This window comes from Zea mays, chromosome 2, assembly GCF_902167145.1.
Source record: "Zea mays cultivar B73 chromosome 2, Zm-B73-REFERENCE-NAM-5.0, whole genome shotgun sequence".
NCBI classification, from domain to species: Eukaryota; Viridiplantae; Streptophyta; class Magnoliopsida; order Poales; family Poaceae; genus Zea; species Zea mays.
In genome coordinates, this window is record NC_050097.1 from 31,453,004 (window position 1) to 31,472,535 (window position 19,532).

Sequence of the window (19,532 nt, forward strand, 5' to 3'; positions counted from 1 at the left end):
AAGACCGTCCTTCTCATCGATCACCAAGGAAAAGCAGTTTCCTGTCAAGCCTAGCCGCCCGCCAACGATCCAATGATGTTTAATCTGGCAGCAGAAAACATGTCCGTAATAGAAGAGTTCGTGGATGTATTTCCGGAAGAGTTGCCTGGAATGCCACCCGAAAGAGGAGTGGAGTTCTATATAGATCTCATTCCTGGCACTACGCCCATCGCAAAGAGACCATACCGCATGGCCCCCACAGAGTTAGCAGAGTTAAAACTCCAGATTGCAGAGCTGCAACAAAAAGGGTACATTTGTCCCAGTTCATCTCCCTGGGGAGCACCCGTCCTTTTCGTTACCAGAAAGGATGGAAGTATGAGAATGTGTATTGATTATCGGTCCTTGAACGAAGTTACAATAAAAAATAAGTACCCTCTCCCTGGGATCGACGACCTCTTCGACCAGCTGTAGGGAGCCAAATACTTCTCCAAGATAGACCTCAGGTCGGGATATCACCAACTGAGGATCAAGGAAGCAGACATTCAGAAGACTGGTTTCGTCACCAGATACGGGCAATATGAATTCACAGTGATGCTGTTTGGGCTAACAAACGCACCCGCCTTTTTCATGAACCTCATGAATAAGGTATTTATGGAAGAATTGGATAAGTTTGTCGTGGTCTTCATCGATGACATCCTCATCTATTCCAAAAATCGCAAGGACCATGAGCGTCACCTTCGAATCGTCCTCGGAAGACTTAGGGCACATCAACTTTATGCTAAGCTCAGCAAGTGCGAGTTCTGGTTAGAAAAGGTAGCCTTCCTGGGGCATATCTTGATTGCAGAAGGGATAGAAGTGGACCCATCCAAGGTGGAGGCCGTTTCAAAATGGAAACAGCCCTCCAACGTCAGTGAAGTACGAAGCTTTCTGGGAATGGCCGGGTATTACCGCCGCTTCATCAAAGGATTCTCCAGCATGGCGAAACCTATGACCGAACTCCTCAAAAAGGACAATAAGTTTGTGTGGACCCCAAAGTGTGAGGAAAGTTTCCAGATCATCAAGGAGAAGCTTACAACCGCGCCCGTTTTGACACTACCAGATATACACCAAGATTTCGTCATCTTCTGTGATGCTTCAAGGCAAGGCTTAGGGTGTGTCTTGATGCAAAATGAGAAAGTTATTGCCTATGCATCCCGCTTACTCAAGCCACACGAGCAGAACTACCCCATCCACGACTTGGAATTGGCAGCCATAGTACACGCTCTGAAAATATGGAGGCACTATCTGATTGGGAACAAATACCACATCTTCACCGACCACAAGAGTCTGAAGTACATCTTCACTCAGCCGGACCTCAACCTCCGTCAAAGAAGGTGGCTTGAATTGATCAAGGATTATGACCTCGAAATCCACTACCACCCCGGGAAGGCCAACGTGGTAGCAGACGCCCTCAGCCGAAAACCTTTCGGGATTAAAGGGACCAACTTTTTAGAAGATTGGAAGAAAGAATCAGCTCAACTAAATGCATGCCTGGGAGACAACGGTAGCCTGGAAGTCAAGCCAATGCTAGAAGATCTCATAAGCAAGGCTCAACGCCTGGACGCAGAGACAACCAGACTTATGGAAAGAGCTCGCAAGGAGAAACTTCCGGATCTTAGGACAGATGAGCAAGGAGTCCTCTGGTTCAAAAACCGTCTGTGTGTACCAATGGGAGAGGCACGGGAAGTCCTGCTCAATGAAGCCCACAACTCAGCTTACTCCATCCACCTAGGGACCACCAAGATGTACCTGGACCTCAAAACCAGATACTGGTGGAAAGGAATGAAGAAGGAAATAGCACAGTATGTGGCCCAGTGTGACACCTGCCAGCGAACAAAGGCCGAACATCAGAAGCCTGCAGGCCTGCTGCAACCCCTCCCAGTGCCTGAATGGAAGTGGGAAGAAATAGACATGGATTTTGTGACCGGACTACCCCGAACGCAGAAAGGGAATGATTCTATCTGGGTAATAATCGATCGTCTCACCAAGGTGGCCCACTTTGTTCCAGTAAAAACCACTTTTGGAGGAGCCGCCCTTGCTCGAATATACCTTAAGGAGATAGTCAGGCTCCATGGCATTCCGCGGAAGATAGTGTCAGACAGAGGAACGCAGTTCACCTCAAAATTTTGGAAAGGCCTCCAGCAAGCAATGGGCACCAAGTTAGATTTCAGCACCGCTTATCACCCCCAGTCAGATGGTCAAACGGAAAGAGTCAACAAGATCCTCGAAGATTTACTAAGAGCCTGTGTGTTAACGTTCGACAGGGATTGGGAGTCCAGTTTGCTGTATGCCGAATTCTCATGCAACAACAGCCATCAAGCCAGCATCAAAATGTCACCGTTCGAAGCACTGTATGGAAGAAAATGCCAGACTCCCCTAATGTGGTCCAATGTAGGAGAAAGGACACTGGAAGGACCCGACTTTGTTAAAGAAGCCGAAGAGAAAATTTCCTTGATCCGCAAGAGGTTACTTGAAGCTCAGAGTCGACAGAAGAGTTACGCAGACAACAGACGAAGAGAACTCAGATTTGAGGAAGGAGATTTCGTTTATCTCAAAGTCTCCCCGATGCGCAGTGTCAAAAGGTTCCAAATGAAAGGAAAGCTAGCACCACGTTTCGTCGGTCCCTACCCCATCATTAGCCGAGTGGGACCCGCAGCATACCGCCTTGAGCTACCAGAATCCATGTCAGATATCCACAATGTGTTCCATGTGTCTCAGCTCCGCAAATGCCTAAAAGTACCAGAAAACCACATCGAGGCAGAGGCAGTTCAGATTCAAAAGGATCTCCAGTACCGAGAAAAGCCAGTGAAGATTCTCGACTCAGCAGTCAGAAGGACCCGCAACTCAGAAGTGAGACTCTGTAAGGTTCAGTGGAGCAGAGATGGTGAAGAGGAAGCCACCTGGGAAAGTGAGGATTCTCTGAGGAAGGAATACCCTTACCTTTTCTCGAGCCCCGTCTGAATCTCGAGGGCGAGATTCCTTTAAGTGGGGTAGGTTTGTAACATCCCAAAATTCTAACCCAGGTTTGAAACCCTAATCTACCCCTCCCCTCTTTTTATTTTTCTATTCCAAAACTCCCTTAGATTTTTCCCATCATATGCATACACTTTGTTTGATCACAAGCACCTCACCTAGATTTTATTTTCCAACACCTAGATTATCCACTAAATAATTTTGTTCAAAAAAAAGAAACAAAAATGAAATGAGTTATAGAAATTAAAAAGGAAAAAGAAAAATCTTTTCCCCACTACTGGGCCAATTCTGGCCCATGTCGCGGCCGCCTCCCCTCCCCCGCGCCCGCACATCCCCCCCTCGGCCTATTAGCCGGCCCGCTCGCGCGCGAAGCCGCCCGCGCGCTTCCCTCACTCCCTCTCGCTGACAAGCCAGCCCCACCCGCCAGCCCCTCTCGCTCGCGCGCTCCCTCTCACTAGCAGACCGACCCCACCGGTCAGCCGCGTCGTCTTCCTCACGTACGAAGCTCCGCCGTCCCCTCACCGCCGTCCCCTCCATCGCCGTCCCCTCGCCACACAGGAAGAGTTCGGCACCGCCCCGTCCTCACCGCTTGACCAACGTCCTTGCCCAGTACCGCCCCGCCGTGGAGTCTCATCGGCGCCGCTGTGCGGCATTAATGCCGGCGTTGTGCACCTCACCGGCGCCCGCCGAGCTCCGCCGCTCCCCTCCCCTCGGGCGCCTATAAAAAGGTCGCCCCGGGCACCTCCTTCCCCGCACCGGCCTCGGCCACTCCCCCCTCCCCTCGCCTGTGCGCAATTCGCGAAGCGCCGCCGTCTTCCCCCTCCCCGGTGAGTTCTCCCCCCCTCTTCTCTCTCCCTCTCTGTTGGTCCAGCGAGCGATTAAGGCAGCTTACTAGTTTCCTCACATTGCCGCGAACTCAGCACACCGCTCTCCCGCCCCAAACCCTCGTCCAGAGACCACCGGCGGCGATCCCCGCCGCGGAGCTCCGCCACCTCCCGCGGGCAGCCCCCTCCCAACCCCCTCTAGCCAAATTAAGCCTACCCCTAGGATCGCCAGCCCCTGCCCATGCTAATCCACCTCCCCGTGGACCAAGAACCGGGCCATCGGCGGCGAGCCGCCGTCGAGCCCACCGGCGGCCGGCTTTTCTCCCCCGCTCGGCCGGTTCGCCCGCGCCGTCAGACCGTAGCGCCGTTTCCCTCACTCCCTCTCGCTGACGGGTGGGCCCGCGGTGACGCCGTCGCTCCCGCGCCCCCGCACCGTCTCCCTCGCCGTGGGCCGCAGCTGGGCCGCAAGCGCGCCCGCGCGCACGCGCTCGCGCCCGGTTGGGCCGAAATCCCCCCGGGCCCAGCTAGCTGGTTTTCTCTTTTTCTTTTTCTTTTCCCATTTCCTTTCCCCATTTTCATATATATACTTATATGCTGATATTTTATGTACCAAAAATAGTCCAAATAAATCATAGGGCACCAAAATAATGAGATATAAGAAATGGCACACCCCCACTAATGTCACCATGATTGATGTATTGTTATTACCTGTGTTTGATTAGCGGAAGAGGGATCCGATCCTCCGGAACTTATAGCTCCGGAAGAAGGGCAAGAACCCGACCCCTCCGAGATAAACCTCTTGTGCCAGGAAAGCTTCGACGAAGGCAAGTCCATCCTTTCCTTGATGCATAAATTACCTATTCTTTCTACCACTGCCTAGGTCGGGAACTCAGGGTGGGATAATTGCATCGTGAGTGAGAGATGGCCCGCATTGACATATATATTCTGGATACGAAATGTGGATTGGGAAAAAGGGCAATGTGTTTCTTCAAATAAGGTCTCTTTTTAAAAGGTTATGCGATGAAGGGTATTCACCCTCATCACCTTGGGAGTGGGATGATCAAGGACTCCCTGGTTTAGGGGAGGGCCTAAGGTGTTGGCTCAGCTGGTTTAGGCGTGAGCAGAAGGATTGTCCCCTCATATAAGGATCGGCTTGTCATTTTCACTACCTGCACTCCTTAATAGTACAACCACTCGAGACTGTGTGGGCAGTCACTCAATCCGAACTCGTGCGGTCCAACCCCAGGGTTATGAAGGCTGGGGATCACCGGGAGGATAAGGAGGGGGAAAGTTTTGTTCGGTTTGGACATGGTGGTGGCCTGACTCCTTCCGGATAACCGTTAAGGTTAGGACGTACGAGGAAGGAAAGAGATCCGGCATTCGGGTCTTGCGACGGTGAGATCATAGAAACCGGGCTAGTGGGTAAAGTGTACCCCTCTACGCAGAGTCGAAACCTATTCGAATAGTCTGTGTCCACTGGTATGGACGAGTCTGGTATGGTATGACAATTAGAGATTTTTCTATGAGTTCCATGAACAGGGAAATGTGTGGGTAAGGGGGGTGCTGAGAACGAAAACAAGGCCACAGGAGCGGGAAGCTCAGTGGTGGTTGAGTATTTTGTTACTTTTAAGCCTTTGGGAAAAACCTCACAACAACTGCCTTTCTCTAAGAAAATGAAGAGTGACTTCAACTCCACCAAATAAAGCATGTACATTATAGGTCTCTTTCTCTCTACGGGAGCGGGGTGGGCTTGCGGAATACCTAGTGTATTCACCCAGATTTATTTATGTTTTTCAGCAACCGAAGACTTCTTTTCTGCTATGCTTGATTAAAGAGGGCTGTGTCTGCACCCAGTTCTGTCTGTGGCTTGGGCTAGTATATTTTCCTACTGCGCTTCTGAATTTGGCTCTCTTGAGCTTGTACCCCGGTATTGTAATAACCTTTATCTAAACTCTGTACTATTTGAAGTAAGGAATGTGTTTTGCTAGTCTCCTGGGACTAGTAATTGTATCACATTTGAGTCCTAAAGGATCGGGACGCTTCAAGTGGCGTCGCCCATGGGGAAGGAGACTCCGTCAATGAAGATGATGTGACAAAATTTGGTGTTGTTCCTGTAGATGGGCACGCCGGTGTCCAGGATGTGGTGACAAAATTGGCATGCGATGCTGCCCATGGAGATGGGGACGCCGGTTGCCAGGATGGTGTGACGAAGGTGGCATGCGGCACAGCCCGTGGAGATGAGGACGTCGGTTGCCAGTACGACGTGACGAAGGTGACATGCGGCGCAGTCCATGGAGATGGGGACGTCGGTTGCCAGGACGATGCCACGAAATTGGCAGCAGAAGCTATGAGATCGGATCGAAACCCAAGCTTTCTGATACTAGATGTTATGGTCGCTAGATTGGTGAGAGATTGAAGAGGGGTACCAATAGGCAGGAACGTCGGCCAAGGGTCTCTGCCCATGGTCGAGCAAGAGAAGGGTTTCTCCCTCTAATTGTTGCCTATTTTATTTCTCATCCATTGATCACATAAGTAGGCCGGCTGATCGCCCCTTATCTCCTTAAAACTCCCCTAAAAACTCTCAACAAACTAACTGATAACCTTCCAAGATAATCTCAACTAATCTCCTAAATAATCTCAACTAATCTTATAATCTTATCTCTACCTATCATTATCTAATCCCCTTGGCGGGCCCATGGCTGCTGCTGCCACAACCCCTCTGTAGGCCTCCTTAGGCCCAGACAACGGGTGACTAAAAGGAACTAAACCACATAAATTCCACTTTTGTCTATCCTTTATTTCAGTTGCACTAATGGTGAAAGAATGCTTAAAGGGTATTTTAGTCATCTCATGATTTATTTAATGTGTTTTGAATAGTTGTAGTCCCTAAAACCAAACATGGTAGGGACTAAACTATAGTCTCCTAACTAAACTTTAGTTAGTTTAGTTCTTGAACTAAAGGAACCAAACAGTGCCTAAAAATCTTATTAGTCCTACAAATGTTTTTAAAATCTATAAATAAAAATATTGTATCAAAAGAAGCTTACAGATGATAGTTCGAATAAGATTATAATGTTATTTCTTCTCATCTTTCTCATCTGATGTCTAGGGAACACGACATTATTGTAGCAATGATTATTGTAGATTTCACAACCACCACAGCAACACGACTCGACTGATGTCTAGGGAGTTTTACACAGGGAACGAACAGTCACTCCCACATAGCATCTGCAAGTTCAGCACTTGCAAAGCATCATTATTTTTAAGCACGGGAATGGTAACACACATGTCAAGCAGTGATGGTTGTCTTCGAGGCAGAACCGGCGATGGCTCCAGCCTCAGTCAGCAGAGGCACCAGCTTCCCATCATTGTTCAGTGCCATAGTATCTGCCATAGAACAGACTAACATGTCAGGTAACTTCAGAGAGATGGCCTAGCAGGCGTACATGTTGCCAAGTCTTGCGCATATCATTACATGCATTGTCAGTAACTTGATAGTGGTAAACAGGGGTTCACAAAGTCGGATTATATGCTTTGCTGTGCAAATAATTGTATAAGGAGGCTCACCATCACAGCCGCCAATATGCTTCCCATTGATGAAGACATTTGGGACAGTCCTCTGTCCAGTCCACTCCTTCAGGGCATTCTGGAGCTCAGCTCCATCACCTAAATAGAACAGCTTGGTTCAGTAAGGCCTTGTTCGGTTATTCCCTATACACATGGATTGGATGGGATTGGAAAAAATTCTTAAGAAGTTTGACTTATTTGGGATTCAAACCCATCCAATCCCACTCAATCCACATGGATTGAGAGCTAACCGAACAAGCCCTAATGGTGTGTTTGGTTTGGGGAATCATCCCAGTTTAGATGAGGTGATGCATCATGAGATGCCACTCGTACTAGTTATGTCATTAGCTTGTGAGGAATGTACTAGTTATGTTATTAGCTGGTGACGATGGATAACTCATTCTTTCCACAAATCAAACAAATAAACTAAAGAGTGAGATGACGATGGACCAATTTATTCCACACACCAAACACACCCAAGAGTTTGCCTCAAATCCCATGATGATAATCACTATGCAGAGTCCTAAATTAAGAAGAGAGACCCGCTAAATGTTTTCCGTGAGTGTACTACACTCCTGGCGTAATATTTTTTTCTTGGAACCACAATACTTCAGCAGTAAGTGAAACAATAGGACACATATAAGATATTGCAGGTTAACGACATACCACTTAACATTTGTCAGGTAATTTGTTCTTGGTTATTTTTATTCTATAAATATAGCAGCCAGCAGGAGGGGAAATTTATATAGAGAGCAAAGCTGTACAAATTTTTTGCAAAGAACTGTACAAAAAAGAAGCAAAAAGGACACCAATGATTAGTTCTTTGTCACTCATTATTGCCATAATCAGTGTTCATCCAGCACCTAACCAAGTGATTTAATCTCATGTCATAAGGACAAACCAAATCATGAACTTGCATAGAAATTCAATTGTGCCACAATCCATAATGGTACTGCTGTACTTATAAGCTTTTATAACTATTTATTTCTATTTCAGCAAAACAGTACAATGAAAACATGCCAATTTTTTTCAGCTAATGGTAATACCTACGGTGCATACAGCCAAACTATGAATTACATAAGTCACTGAAAAGAAAAAACGAACAAATTTAACTATTTAAGTGCACTCACTTTCCTTATCCAACTCAATGGCCTTGTAGCTTGCTCCGAGCTTCTCGAACAACTGCTTCACACGGACGCAGAAAGGGCAGGAAGTTTTGCTGCACGTAACCCAATATATGAATCAGCCACAGAGCATGGGGAAATAGATCAAAAGAAAAGAAATGGTAGAATAAATGATTGAACAATGAGATTTGAATACCAAACATAGTACTATGACATCAACTTTATAAGTCGTAAAAAAATCAATTGTTTCATTGCAGGAAGTTGAACACTAGAACAGTACAGACCACAGATAGTGAGCATTTAGCAGTGCCAACAAGCTTGGAAGTGGTAATCACCTCAGGAACTTTTGTGGTAGAATTTAAATTGAAAAAAAATCCTAAGGATTAGGATTTGAGTCACATCACCCCTTTCCAAATTTGCCTACTATGATTTTTTCGAATTGAAACCATCCCCATGTCCATTAACATGTAACGGAAATACAACGGGTAGCGTGCTTAACACAAACTAGAACGGGGACTGAGCAGAAAAGTCAAAAAGTCAAGAATTAGCAGTGCCCATAGTGATAGATCTACCTCAGAACGAGGACTGAGGAGAAAAGTCAAAAAGGCAAGACTAAGCAGTCCCCATAGTGATAGATCTACCTTAGAAAGGGGACTAAGCAGTAACCATAGTGAAGACCTGCCTCAGATTTAATCATTGATAGGAACGAGATACAGAGTGACAAGGTAACCATGCTAGCAATACATCCAGCAAGCGTTCCACACTTCCACCAGTAAGCTACTCTCAATACAAACAAACTGTAAAAAGAAACAGCGTATCTAGACATCTCCATCAACAGAAAATCTATACGACTTTATCAAGCAAATCTGCAGCCCATTGAAATGTGGACACCACATCTTTAGGGCTTTGGATAAACCCATTCCTGAAGACTTGAAGAGGGAATGAACTAATTTCCCTCTAAAACCCCGCCCAAATCCACTGCAATCTAGAAAAGAAGAAATTCAAACAAGCCCTTAGTGCCAGTTAATCTAGAAAAAGATCCTCTTCATTTTTTTCTAAACCCTTAGCGGAAGAAATTCAGACTTACAAACGTGACTTACTCTATCTATCCAAATAAGACGGGTACAATCCTGATTATGCATTTCCAACATTGGTTGGAGCAGATCTGCCAGGAATCGCGGGTTAGAACATACGTGAGGAAACTGAGGTCTCTAAAAATCAGTATAGATTCCTTCGTGTAACTTGCTCGCATCACTCTAAGAGATAAACAAAGGATATTCTCGCGGAAGGGGGACAAAAGAAGAATACGCTTTAACTCATATAGAGGGGAAAGGACGACTGAAAAATCCCCCCAGCTTCACCTCTCCCCTTTTCATTTGTTAGGATTATTCTCGAAGCCTACCTAGTCAGTAGTTCATGGTGCGCGTGAGAGAGGTAGGAAGGGAGAGAAAGACCTGAAGACGACGAGGGGAGCGGAGGCAACGATCTCCTTGGCCTTGGCGAGCGCCATTGCTCTCGATTCCGGGCTGGAGGTTGGGCTGGAGGTTGAGGAGGTGATTCCCATCTCTGGCGCTTTCCGTTCCTGCCGTATTTATAATATAAGGTGGGGGCGGAGAAGGGCGGCGGCGACGCGGTGGTGACCGGTGGGTCTGGAGTCTGGACGTCTGGTAGTAGAGTTTTTTCTATTATAATATTGATTTTGTGGGACTTGTCTCCTTTAGTACTCTCAATTTGATCTTCTATATAATAATATTTATAAGTTGATTCATCCTTTAAAATAGTACTCCAACCTTTTTTAATCATTTCCTTTTTTATTTCTCACCATTGACCATATTGCATCTCTCTATTTTCTTCTCTCCTTGCTCCCCATCGTCGGCTCGAGTCCTCTCTCTTCTCGCATTCAGCATCGCACCGACGGCACACAAAAAAACATTGCAGCAGCACGCCGGTGCTGCTGGATGGTGACCGTGCGGCCAACTGCCACCCTTTGCTACGGTCTGAACCACCAGACAGAAGATAGCAGTGTTGCTCATCGTCTGCACTCCTGCGTCTCTGCCTGGATTATTTGTGTTTCTATTATTTGTATAGCTGCGAGGGTAATGATAGGGTCAACTTATGTTCTGAGAAATAAAAAAAGAAAATAAAAATGATTGAAAATGGTTAGAATACTATTTTGAAGGATGAATCAACTTGTAGATACTATTACAGAGAAGACTAAAATGAAAGTACTAAAAGAGAGAAGCCTATTGAAATCAGTACTATAATAGCAAATAACTCCTGGTAGTAAGGACTAGGGACTCATCACTTGTGAGTCGTCACTCAACTATACAACATACGCTTGGCACTCGTTCCGTTCGTAGTAGTATTTAAATGTTCTGGAACTAATATGTAGTGATTAAATTTATCTAGATACATCTAAACACTCTATCTAATAATTTAGCTATTAACTACTTTTTAGTAAATTAGCTACTAGTTAGTTAGCTATTTGTTAGCTAGCTAATTCTACTAGTATTTTTTAGCCAATTAAATATTAGCTCTAGTACATTCAAATACCCCCTTAAATATATAATGTCGTGACTTTTTTTTGAAAATTTTAAGCATACGTCTTATTCAAAATATTTATTAAAAATATAAAATTTTAAGTCATGTTCAAACAAACCTTAAGTGATAAAATAAATCATAACAAAATAAATGATAATTTATTTTTTAAATAAGACGAGTAGCCAATTTTTTTTAAAAAAGTCAACGACGTTATATATTTAAGAATGGAGATAGCACAAGCTACTGAGGTGTGGCGCCGTCCCAAATTAAAGTTTGTTTTAGATTTTTATCGAATTCATACATTAATTGATGTATCAATTTTATATATGTGACTAGATTTATCACCATATGTTTGAATGTAGATATAAAAACCAAAAGCTAAAAAGAATATTAATTTAAGACAGAGCGAGTATTATATTTAGATCTCTTTGGAACGAAGGAAAAGTGGAGGAATTTTAAAGGATTGAAATTCTATAGAAAATTTTTCTACATGGCCCTTTGGAACAAAAGATTGAGTTCTTACAAATCCTATAAAATTCCTATGAAATAGACTATTGTATTGAATTTTGAAAGATTTTTAACATGAGGTCCAACCTCTTCAAAATGTTCCAATAAAATTATATGTGTCATACAACTCAACTACTACATTTTTCTTATATCTACGTTTTATCAATCCTCTATTGCAAAAAGGCCTTACTTTTGCTTTTTGGAGTTTTTTTGTTTATTATAGTTGCTTCTTAAAGCTTTAATTACTGTTTATTGTAGGTGTACATTTAAGATGCGCCATATACCCGAACCCCTAACCCACACACGCCCGTGAAACCGCGAGGGTTGGCTCTGATACCACCTGTAACACCCCGTCCAATCTCTAGACCAGCGGTACTTACTGAAAGGGAAATGTGCCCTTGGGCCATTTTTATAAATGTTTTGGTGATTAGATGCCCAACACATAGTGTTTTAGTTGATATGTGCTAAAGTGTTAAAGAGATGCAAATCAAGAATCAAGTTATGTCTCTAGCCTTAGTGAATTGTTTTTGGTACTAACATATTCCTATAAGTGCTAGGAACCTTATCAAATCAAATGAGATCAGATTTCATAAGGTTGGCGGTGCTCAGCCAGACTTGCATCAGCCTGAGAGTGCATCAGATAGTGTTCGGTGTCTAGACTGGTGCGCTCGACGAACTCGCCGCTCTCGAGAAAAGTTGGAGACGCTGCGGCTACAATTCACCAGACTGTCTGGTGTGCACCGGATTGTCCGGTGAACCAACAGCGCCCACGCCAACGGTCGACAACGCAATCAGCAGGTGACGCGTAGCCCAAGCCAACGGTCACCAGGCCGCACCGGACTGTCCGGTGTACCATCGGACTGTCTGGTGTGCCAAGGGGGTTGTGGCTGCAACGGTCGGCTTCGCCAAAAAAAGGAAAGAAATCACGACTGTTCACTGTCCGGTGGGGCACCGGACTGTCCGGTGGGGCACCGGACTGTCCGGTGAGCCCACGGACAGAAGGCAACTATTGCCTACCAAATGGAGCTCCAACAGCTCCTATCCTAGCTGCCTTGGGGCTATAAAAGGGACCCTAGGCGCATGGAGCAGTACACCAAGCATCTCTTGAACATGCTAAGACATCGAGACCTCACATTCGCGCATTTGATTCACTATGTTAGAGATTTGAGAACTTTTCTGAGATATAACTCCACTGTGCTGCATTCTTGTGCTCGCTCTCGTCTTGTGTGCGTGTTAGTGTTGCGACTCTCGCTTTTGTGTGTGTTGCTATTTCCTCCTTACTCCCGTGCTCATTCGAGATCTTTTGGTTAAGTGAAAGGGAAATAGGCTAAAACCTTTTCTTAATTGATTTTGGTGGTTGAATTGCCCAACACAAATTATTGGACTAACTAGTTTGTTCTAGAATATATGTTCCACAGGTGCCAAAGGTTCACAACAAACCAATACAAATATAAAAGAAAGGGTTCAAATCAAAGGAGCAAAGAAAACCGAAGGCTGCCCTGGTTTGGCGCACCGGACATTGTCCGGTGCACCAGGGAGAATCCCCTCCAACTGCTAAGCTTCGGGTTTCTGAAAATGGCTCTCCGCTATAATTCACTGGACTGTCCGGTGTAGCACCGGACTATCCGGTGTGCCAAGCGGAGTAACGGCTACATCGCCAACGGTCGTCTGCAAAAGGTGAACAGTGAGCTACATTGTGCGGACTGCGCGCGCAGAAGTCAGAGCAGGCGCAGATGGCGCACCGGATGGTGAACAGGAGCTGTCCGGTGCACCACCGGACTGTCCGGTGGCCCCACTTGTCAGAGCTCCAACGATCGAACCCTAACGGTTGGGTGACGTGGCTGACGCACCGGATAGTGTCCGGTGGCGCACCGGACTGTCCGGTGCGCCCTTCGACAACAGCCTTCCCCAACGACCACTTTAGTGGTTGGGGCTATAAATACCACCAACACTTCAAGGCATCCAAGTTTTTAGACATTCCACCCAATACAAGAGCTAGTGCATTCAATACAAGACACAAATAGAGTGAATCAAAATCTCTCCAAGTCCCAATTCCACTCAAAGCATTAGTGACTAGAAGAGAGAGTTTTGTTGTGTTCTTTTGAGCTCTTGCGCTTGGATCGCTTTTCTTCTTCCTCCATTCTTGTTCTCAACTCACTTGTAATCAAAGCAAGAGACACCAAGTTGTGGTGGTCCTTGTAGTGGACTAAGTGTCCCGTTTGATTGAAGAGAAAAGCTCACTCGGTCTAGGTAACCGTTTGAGAGAGGGAAGGGTTGAAAGAGACCCGGTCTTTGTGACCACCTCAACGGGGAGTAGGTTTGCAAGAACCGAACCTCGGTAAAACAAATCATCGTGTCATCCGCCTTATTTGCTTGTGATTTGTTTTTCGCCCTCTCTTTCGGACTCGACTTTAATTCTAACGCTAACCCCGGCTTGTAGTTGTGCTTAAACTTTATAAATTTCAGATTTGCCTATTCACCCCCCTCTAGGCGACTTTGAATCGGTATCAGAGTCCGGTACTTCATTAGAGCCTAACCGCTCGAAGTGATGTCGGGAGCTCACGCCAAGAAGGAGATTGTGACCGGTGACAAGCCCGTCACAAGCCACGGGAAAGCTCCACCGGGAGAGTCCGGCAACAAGAAGAGGGAGGAATCACCTCCCCGCGTCAAGTCGCACTAGAGTGGCGACAAGAAGAAAATGAAGAAAGTGGTCTACTACGAGACCGATTCTTCGTCGCCTTCCACCTCCGGCTCCGACACACCATCCGTCACTTCTAAGTGCCATGAACGCAAGAAGTTTAGTAAGATTCCCCTACGCTATCCTCGCATTCCTAAACATACTCCTTTACTCTCCGTTCCATTAGGCAAACCACCCGTTTTTTAGGGTGAAGATTATTCTATGTGGAGTGCTAGAATGAAAGGTCATCTAACCTCACTCCACAAAAGCATATGGGATGTTGTTGAGTATGGAGCTCAGGTACCACAGGTGGGGGATAAAGACTATGACTCGGATGAGGCCGACCAAATACGACACTTTATCTCCCAAGCAACAACTATACTCCTCGCCTCTTTAAGTCGAGAGGAGTATAACAAAGTGCATGGGTTAGAGTCCGCCAAAGATATTTGGGACGTGCTCAAGACCACGCACGAAGGAGATGAGGTGACAAGGATCACCAAGAGAGAGACGATCGATGGGGAGCTCGATCGATTCATGCTTCACCAAGGGGAGGAGCCACAAGCCATGTACAACCGGCTCAAAACCTTGGTGAACCAAGTGTGGAACCTCGGGAGCACCAAATGGGATGACCATGAAATGGTCAAGGTTATTCTTAGATCACTTGTTTTTCTTAACCCTACTCAAGTTCAATTAATTCATGGTGATCCGAGATATAAACTAATGTCTCCTGAGGAAGTGATAGGAAAGTTTGTGAGCTTTGAGCTAATGATCAAAGGCTCCAAACAAATCATCGAGCGAGGCGCCACCTCCACACCCGAGGTGCAACCCGTCGCATTCAAAGCGATGGAAGAAAAGAAAGAAGTCTACGTCAAGTAGGCTCCCCATCGACGCCTGCAAGCTCGACAATGAGGAAATGACTTTAATCATCAAAAGCTTTCGCCAAATCCTCAAGCAAAGGAAAGGGAAAGATTACAAGCCCCGTTCCAAGAAAGTATGCTACAAGTGTGGTAAGCCCGGTCATTTCATTGCTAAATGTCCATTATCAAGTGATAGTGACAGGGGCGACGACAAGAAGGGAAAGAGGAGGGAAAAGAAGAAATACTACAAGAAGAAGGGCGGCGATGCCCATGTTTCCCGGGAGTGGGACTCCGATGAGAGCTCCACCGACTCCTCCTCTGACGAGGACGCCGCAAACATCACTGTCAACAAGGGTCTCCTCTTCCCCAATGTCGGCCACAAGTGCCTTATGGCAAAAGACGACAAAAAGAAGAAGGTAAAATCTAGAGCTTCCACTAAATATGCAACATCTAGTGATGAGGCTAGATCTAGTGATGATGAGGATGATTTGCACACCCTTTTTGCCAACTTAAACATGCAACAAAAAGAAAAATTGAATGAATTGATTAGTGTTATTCATGAGAAGGATGAACTCTTGGATAGCCAAGAGGACTTCCTTATTAAAGAAAATAAGAAGCATGTTAAAGTTAAAAATGCTTATGCTCAGGAGATAGAAAAATGTGAAAAATTAACTAGTGAGCTAAGCACTTGCCATGATATTATTTCCAACCTTAGAAATGAGAATGCTAAATTAATTGCTAAGGTTGAGAAAGTAAATGTCAGTGATGATTCTCTTGTCAAACTTGAAAATGACAATGCTAGTTTGATTGCTAAAATTGACAAGTTGAATGAATCACTCTCTAGTCTTAAAATTGAAAATGAAAAATTAATTACTAAGGATAAACATTTAGATGTTTGCAATGTTTTTATTTCCAATCTTAAGAATGAGAATGCTATTTTACATGCTAAGATTGATAAACTAAATATTTTCAAACCCTCTACATCTACCATTGAGCATGTTACTATTTGTACTAGATGTAGAGACATTAATGTTGATGCTATCCATGATCACCTAGCTTTAATTAAACAACAAAATGATCACATAGCTCAACTTAGTGCCAAAATTAATGAGCATGACTTAGAAAATGAAAATTTTAAATTTGCTAGAAGCATGCTCTATAATGGGAGACGCTCAGGCATTAAGGATGGCATTGGCTTCCAACAGGGAGACAATATCAAGCTTAATGCCCCTAAAAATTGTCTAACTTTGTTAAGGGTAAAGCTCCCATGGTTCAGGATAACGAGGGTTACATTTTATACCCTACCGGTTATCCCAAACATAAGATTAGGAGACTTCATTCTAGGAAGTCTCACTCTGGCTCTCATCATGCTTTTATGTATAAGAGTGAGGCATCTAGCTCTAGGCAATCAACCCATGTTAAATTGCCTAAAAAGAAATCTCCTATTTCATCAAATGATCATAACATTTCATTTAAGACTTTTGATGCTTCATATGTTTTAACTAACAAAACAGGCAAAGTAGTTGCCAAATATGTTGGGGGCAAACACAAGGGCTCAAAGACTTGTGTTTGGGTACCCAAGGTGCTTGTCTCTAATGTCAAAGGACCCAAGACCGTTTGGGTACCTAAGAACAAGGCCTAAATTTGTTTTGAAGGTTTATGCATCCGGGAGCTCAAGTTGGATCATTGATAGCGGGTGCACAAACCACATGACTGGGGAGAAAAGGATGTTCTCCTACTATGAGAAAAACCATGATCCCTAAAGAGCTATTACATTCGGGGATGGAAATCAAGGTTTGGTCAAAGGACTTGGTAAAATTGCTATATCACCTGACCATTCTATTTCCAATGTTTTTCTTGTAGATTCTTTAGATTACAACTTGCTTTCAGTTTCTCAATTATGCAAAATGGGCTACAGTTGTCTTTTTACGGATATAGGTGTTACTGTCTTTAGAAGAAGTGATGATTCAGTAGCATTTAAGGGAGTGTTAGAGGGTCAGCTATACTTAGTTGATTTTAATAGAGCTGAACTCGACACTTGCTTAATTGCTAAGACTAACATGGGTTGGCTCTGGCATCGCCGACTAGCCCACGTTGGAATGAAGAATCTTCATAAGCTTCTAAAGGGAGAGCACATTTTGGGACTAATAAATGTTCATTTTGAGAAAGATAGGATTTGTAACGCATGTCAAGCAGGGAAGCAAGTTGGTGTTCATCATCCACACAAGAACATCATGACGACCGATAGGCCGCTTGAACTACTCCACATGGATCTATTCGGCCCGATCGCTTACATAAGCATCGACGGGAGTAAGTATTGTCTTGTAATTGTGGATGATTATTCTCGCTTCACTTGGGTGTTCTTTTTGCAGGATAAATCTCAAACCCAAGAGACCTTAAAGGGATTCTTGAGACGGGCTCAAAATGAGTTTGGCTTAAGGATCAAAAAGATTAGAAGCGACAATGGGACGGAGTTCAAGAACTCTCAAATAGAAGGCTTTCTTGAGGAGTAGGGCATCAAGCATGAGTTCTCTTCTCCCTACACTCCACAACAAAATGGTGTAGTGGAGAGGAAGAATAGAACTCTACTTGACATGGCGAGGACCATGCTTGATGAGTACAAGACTTCGGACCGGTTTTAGGTGGAAGCAATCAACACCGCTTGCTACGCCATCAACCGTCTCTACCTTCACCGAATCCTCAAGAAGACATCCTATGAACTCCTCACCGGTAAAAATCCCAATGTTTCATATTTTAGAGTCTTTGGTAGCAAATGCTTTATTCTTGTTAAAAGAGGTAGAAAATCTAAATTTGCTCCTAAGGCTGTAGAAGGCTTTTTACTTGGTTATGATTCAAACACAAGGGCATATAGAGTCTTTAACAAGTCCACTGGACTAGTTGAAGTTTCTTGTGACATTGTGTTTGATGAGACTAACAGCTCTCAAGTAGAGCAAGTTGATCTTGATGAGCTAGATGATGAAGAGGCTCCATGCGTCGCGCTAAGGAACATGTCCATTGGGGATGTGTGTCCTAAGGAATCCGAAGAGCCTCCACATGCACAAGATCAACCATCATCTTCCATGCAAGCATCTCCACCAACCCAAGATGAGGATCAAGCTCAAGATGATGAAAATGAAGATCAAGAAGAGCCACCTCAAGAGGAGGACAATGATCAAGGGGGAGATGTCAATGATCAAAATAAGGAAGATGATGAGAGGCCGCCACACCCAAGAGCCCACCAAGCGATACAACGAGATCACCCCGTGAACTCCATCCTCGACGATATTCATAAGGGGGTAACCACTCGATCTCGTGTCGCTCATTTTTGTGAACATTACTCCTTTGTGTCTTCTATTGAGCCATATAGGGTGGAAGACGCATTAAGGGATTCAGATTGGATGTTGGCAATTGTCGGCGTTTCGAGACAGGGGGGTCCCTAAGCCGACGAGTGAGTGTGCTGCGTGCCCCAGCCCAGATGGGTCGAGCGCGTGGGCGAGCGCGAAGGGGGGAGAGGCGAGGTGGCCGGAGTCGAGCGTGAGAGAGGTGGAAGTCCCACGGCCTTCGTGTTCGTCCCGCGCCCAGGTCAGGTGCGCTTGCAGTAGGGGGGTTACAAGCGTCCACGCGGGTGAGGGAAGCGAGCGGCCCCAAGAGAGCGCCTGTCCCGTCCTCGGTCCCGCGCGGCCCACCTTCTCTAAGAAGGCCCTGGTCCTCCCTTTTATAGTCGTAAGGAGAGGATCCAGGTGTACAATGGGGGGTGTAGCAGAGTGCTACGTGTCTAGCGGAGGGAGAGCTAGCGCCCTAGGTACATGCCAATGTGGCAGCCGGAGAGATCTGGGCACCCTGCTGGCGTGATGTCGTGGCTGTCGGAGGTGCGGCGGAGCCTGGCGGAGGGACAGCTGTTGGGGCGGTCGAGTCCCTGCTGACGTCGTCCTGCTTCCGTAAGAGAGCTGGGGGCCGCCGTCGTCATAGAGCTGGTGGAGCGCCATCATTGCCCCTCCGGCGGAGCTGGCCGGATGGGACGCCGGTCTTGTTCTCCGTGACCCGAGTCGATTCGGGGTAGGATGATGATGGCGCTTCCGGTTGACGTGGCGGTCTGTGCCCTAGGCAGGGCGACGTGGGGGTTCCTCCGAAGCCGAGGTTGAGTCTGCCTTCCGTTGCCGTGGCCGAGCCCGAGCCATGGGGTCGGGCGAGGCGGAAGTCGTTCGGCCGAGGCTAGGGCGGAGTCCGAGCCCTGGGGTCGGGCGAGGCGGAGTTTCGTCGTCTTCCGGGTCTTAGCCCGAGTCCGAGCCCTGGGGTCGGGCGGAGCGGAGTTCGCCGTCTTCCGGGTCTTAGCCCGAGTCCGAGCCCTGGGGTCGGGCGGAGCGGAGTTTCGTCGTCTTCCGGGTCTTAGCCCGAGTCCGAGCCCTGGGGTCGGGCGGAGCGGAGTTTCGTCGTCTTCCGGGTC

At 46.1% G+C, this 19,532-nt stretch overlaps 1 protein-coding gene and 1 long non-coding RNA gene across 2 annotated transcripts; both read right to left on the reverse strand.

Moving 5' to 3' along the window:
* Window positions 1–6,815: 6,815 nt before the first annotated feature.
* LOC100283339 (glutaredoxin homolog 1) lies at window positions 6,816–10,180 on the reverse strand. The gene is made up of 4 exons (NM_001156240.2): window positions 9,961–10,180; window positions 8,513–8,601; window positions 7,383–7,481; window positions 6,816–7,202 (listed from the first exon to the last, which is right to left on the reverse strand). The coding sequence occupies exons 1-4, from the start codon at window positions 10,068–10,070 to the stop codon at window positions 7,105–7,107; spliced, it is 396 nt and encodes a 131-aa protein (NP_001149712.1). The 5' UTR covers window positions 10,071–10,180; the 3' UTR covers window positions 6,816–7,104.
* Window positions 8,715–9,954, reverse strand: LOC109943984 (uncharacterized). Its single transcript, XR_002267130.1, has 2 exons — window positions 9,607–9,954; window positions 8,715–9,491 (listed from the first exon to the last, which is right to left on the reverse strand). It is a non-coding gene; the product is annotated as an uncharacterized lncRNA (long non-coding RNA).
* Window positions 10,181–19,532: the final 9,352 nt, after the last annotated feature.

Bases quoted from the DNA above. Each gene is read 5' to 3' on its own strand.
- LOC100283339 (NM_001156240.2), bottom strand. From the start codon at position 10,070: ATGGGAATCACCTCCTCAACCTCCAGCCCAACCTCCAGCCCGGAATCG. The intron at 7,482-8,512 runs GTGAGTGCACTT...TGTTCTATTTAG, and splicing joins CATTGAGTTGGATAAGGAAA to GTGATGGAGCTGAGCTCCAG. The intron at 7,203-7,382 runs GTGAGCCTCCTT...GTTCTATGGCAG, and splicing joins GCATATTGGCGGCTGTGATG to ATACTATGGCACTGAACAAT.